Source organism: Nicotiana sylvestris, chromosome 8 (assembly GCF_000393655.2).
Source record: "Nicotiana sylvestris chromosome 8, ASM39365v2, whole genome shotgun sequence".
Taxonomy (NCBI): domain Eukaryota; kingdom Viridiplantae; phylum Streptophyta; class Magnoliopsida; order Solanales; family Solanaceae; genus Nicotiana; species Nicotiana sylvestris.
Genome location: NC_091064.1, coordinates 28410646 through 28414263, shown reverse-complemented (window position 1 = coordinate 28414263; position 3618 = coordinate 28410646). Strand labels below are relative to the sequence as shown.

Genomic DNA, 3618 nt, shown 5'->3' with positions numbered 1-3618 from the left:
TAGGAAGGTTTCAAGGCTGGGAATAACCATGTTCTTGGTTTCTGGCCTAAAGTAGCTTCAACATATCATGAATAATGCCTTCATTCTTCTCCTTCTCCTTTGCAAGCTAAGCCCTGAGATCATCCCTATCAGTTTCTACTACAGCCAGCCTCTCAATCTCAGCATCCTTAGCCCCACTCTCCTGCACCAAACTCTCACTTTGCTATTCACAAGCACCTTCTTGGACGAACCATGTTCTTTGGCAGCAGCCTAGACTTCATAGTCACAAGTAGTCAAAGTGTTTGGTCCAAAATGATCCTTGTTTGTACTAATATCCCATTTCTTCATGGGTACCTTGAAGTGGGCAAGTACAAATGTGATAATGAAACCATAGGGTATAGCATGAGTTTTGGTGCCAGTTAGAACCCTATCAAAAAGCTAGATGATAAACCCCGACCAATTGATCTACCTCTCACTATCCAGGCATTCCATAAGGACCAGGTCCATGAATGTGGCAATGTGCCTTCTTTTCTGCCTGGGCAACACAACTTTGTTAACAAATTCAAACAACACTTTGTGGGGTGGCTTCATCTCACTTTTATAAGCAACCTTAGGCTGAAGCTCTTCTTCGTTGTCACTAAACTTCCTTGTAATGGCAAGGGAGGTGGGGAGGTTTTCTAGGCTTGGCCATTTTAACTTTTTGTAGGCATTGTACCCTTCAGCAGGTACTCCTAAAATTTCTCCCAACTCCTCGTCATCAAAGCTCACGGTCACCCCCTTTACCACACTGGTGTCTCTGCCGATTTTGCAACTTGACATGAACTCCACAATCTCAGTTCTGGAAAGCATTCCATCCATCTGAAGGACCGTGTCCTTCTAACCCTACAGTTGTAGTTTTTCCAGCAACAACATCATCTCTTCCTCCTCCAAGTCACTGAGGAGTCTACCTTTAAAGATGGTTCTTTTCCCAAACTTAAGCATCTTTTCCTTCTCTTTATCAGATTCTTCTTCGTCTTTACTCTCTTCTTCCTCTACCACTTTCAGTTTTCTAGACTTCATGGCAGACGTGGTTCTTTTTGCCAAGGTATAAGGTTCTGCAGACTTTGTTTTTGAAGGAGACTTCTTTTTGGAAGTGTTGATTTTCTTTGCTTTCAGAGTCACAATCTCCACCTCTTCAGCCACCTCTTCAGCCACCTCTTCATCATGAAGGACTGGGTCCATCTCCTCAATTTCAATTGCCTCAATAGGCTCGCTCACCTTCTTCTTCCCCTTTGCAATAGCTTTTCTTTTACTTTCTTTCAAGGCCTTTTCAAGTTCAGCCTCACTCTGCTTCTTTTGACTCCTTGTAGCTCTTTCTCTTCTGGGAGGAGTCTCTACAGGGATAGAAGACGTAGCCCTTCTCTTCTTGTTTTCCCTAAAAGTTTCAGGGATTTCAACTACTTAAATTTTTTTCCTCTTTAGATTATAGCTATCAGACACGCGTTTCAGTAGGTCTTCAAGGGGTTCCTGTACTGATGGAACATGTTCTTGAACTTTCTTCCCCAACCTAAGCAACCCCTCAACAGCTTCTCCAGATCCACTACCCCTTTACCTCTCAAATTTTCTTCTTCTCCAGTAGATTCCTCTCTCTACACTACCATAGCTTTTGTTTCTTTAGTCAAGGAGTGGGTGAGGATTCAACCACTCCTTGTTTTCCCTTTCCCCTCACATCACCTTGAGCACCCTTACTCTCCTTTTCTTTTCTCCTTTCATTTTTACCACCAGTTTCAACCCTAGCAATAGTTCCCACCAGAACAAACATGTTTTTCTAGATTTTCAGCAACCTCCGAGATTATTTCAAATGTAATTTTAGGGCCAGATGTTACCTGCTCTATTTTAGAAAAAACAATTTATCCCCCCTCAGTAGCAGACTTAAATGATTCTTCAGATTTTGGTTCTTGGTTCTGGCTTTAACTTCTTGGATAATTCACTCCCTGTCATATTCTTACAATCAAGTATCTTAAATGTTCCTTTCATAGAGAGAGGTCTGGTTAAGGGTGTGGTTGAAGGTGTGGATGTGGATTCTTTGGATGGTGATGAGGGATCTCCAGATATGTTAGCCATTAATGGTTGGAGGATGAGAGAAGATGAGTATCTATGTGTTTAGAAGATGAGAGAAGATGGAGAGAATTGTTTGGCGGCTGGAAATTTAGAAGTGAAGAAACATCAAGGGCCTAACCAATATAAAAGAGCGAGAATTTAGTTGGGTAACATTAGCTTTTTCAGAAGCTCAGAAGTCTAATAAAACTGGGAGTCAGTTTGAAAAGATGTTGAGGACTCTCCTTAGAATCTAGGCACTTATTGCGTTTTGGGACTCTCTTTGGATGAAACTGGTTCATTTCATAACGGATAAGCTTAAGGAGTTTAGGATTAAATGGGACTCTCCTTTTGATCATAATCCAAATATAATTATTTCAAAATATGCAGATTGGAGAGTACGTACCATGTAATTTTGATGAACCAGGTTCTTCACTAAGAAATCTCTTGTGTAAGTCTGAATTTTTCTAGAAAATAAAGATAATATCATTAGAGATTAATGAGACATTTTAGCACACGACACAAAAGTATACTAGAGAAAGTATAAGACTGAGCAAAATCTAATCTAATTATGTACAAAATTCACAAATTTTCTAACAAAAATTTTGAGTTAGAACTGGTTCCTTTTAGGCAATCTTAGTCATCCCTAATTCTAATCCGTTCCTTTCAAAATGATCTTTACTTAGTTCTTTTGTGAAGATGTCAGCTATTTGCTTGTCAGTAGCATAAAATTCTACAGTGATCAAACCCTTTTCATAGTTGTCCATCAAAAAGTGGTGCCTAACATATATGTGCTTAGTTCTTTTATGATGAACCGGGTTCTTGGTCATACTAATTGCATTGGTGTTACCAAAAAATATGGGGATACAACCTACATCAATTTCAAAGTCCAATAATTGCTTTTTGATGCACAATAATTGAGCACAACATGAGGCAACAACAACATACTCAGCTTCAGCAGTAGATAAGGCCACAAAATTTTACTTTTTGGTGGCCCAAGACACACAACATGGGCCAAGAAAATGTGCCATACCGAGGTGATTTTTCTATCCACAAGAAAACCTACATAATCAACATTAACATATCTGACAAATTTGAAATTACTACCTTTTGGATACCATAGACAAAGGCCAATTATGCTTTTTAGGTATCTCAAGATCCTCTTGACAGCAATCAAGTGAGACTTCTTTGGATTTCCCTGAAGTCTAGCACAAAGGCCTACATTGAAAATAATGTCAGGTGTGCTAGCAGTGAGATATAACAAGGATCCAATCATTCCCCTATATAACTTCTGATCAACAAATGAACCATGCTCGTCTACATCCAATTTTGTGGCTGTTGCTATAGGAGTGTCAATTTCTTTGGAATCTTCCATTTTAAACCTTTTAAGCAACTCTTTCACATACTTCTTCTGATGGATCATAGTTCCATTTAAATTTTGTTTAATTTGTAATCCTAAAAAGAAATTAAGCTCACCCATCATACTTATTTCAAATTCACTCCCTATTAGATTAGCAAATTCTATACTTAACTTATCAGCAGTTGCTCCAAAGATTATATCAT

General features: G+C 38.9%; 1 protein-coding gene across 1 annotated transcript; it reads right to left on the bottom strand.

Annotated features, from left to right (window-relative positions):
• Nucleotides 1-861: 861 nt before the first annotated feature.
• Nucleotides 862-1780, bottom strand: LOC138874833 (uncharacterized). The gene is made up of 2 exons (XM_070153619.1): nucleotides 1693-1780; nucleotides 862-1415 (listed from the first exon to the last, which is right to left on the bottom strand). Exons 1-2 carry the CDS (start codon nucleotides 1778-1780, stop codon nucleotides 862-864), a joined length of 642 nt encoding a protein of 213 aa, XP_070009720.1.
• Between the last annotated feature and the right edge of the window lie 1838 nt (nucleotides 1781-3618).

Excerpts from the sequence above, each read along its gene's own strand:
- LOC138874833 (XM_070153619.1), bottom strand. The coding sequence starts at position 1,780 with ATGTTTGTTCTGGTGGGAACTATTGCTAGGGTTGAAACTGGTGGTAAA. Across the intron at positions 1,416-1,692 it reads GGAGAGTAAGGGTGCTCAAG|TTGAAATCCCTGAAACTTTT; the intron begins GTGATGTGAGGG and ends AAATTTAAGTAG.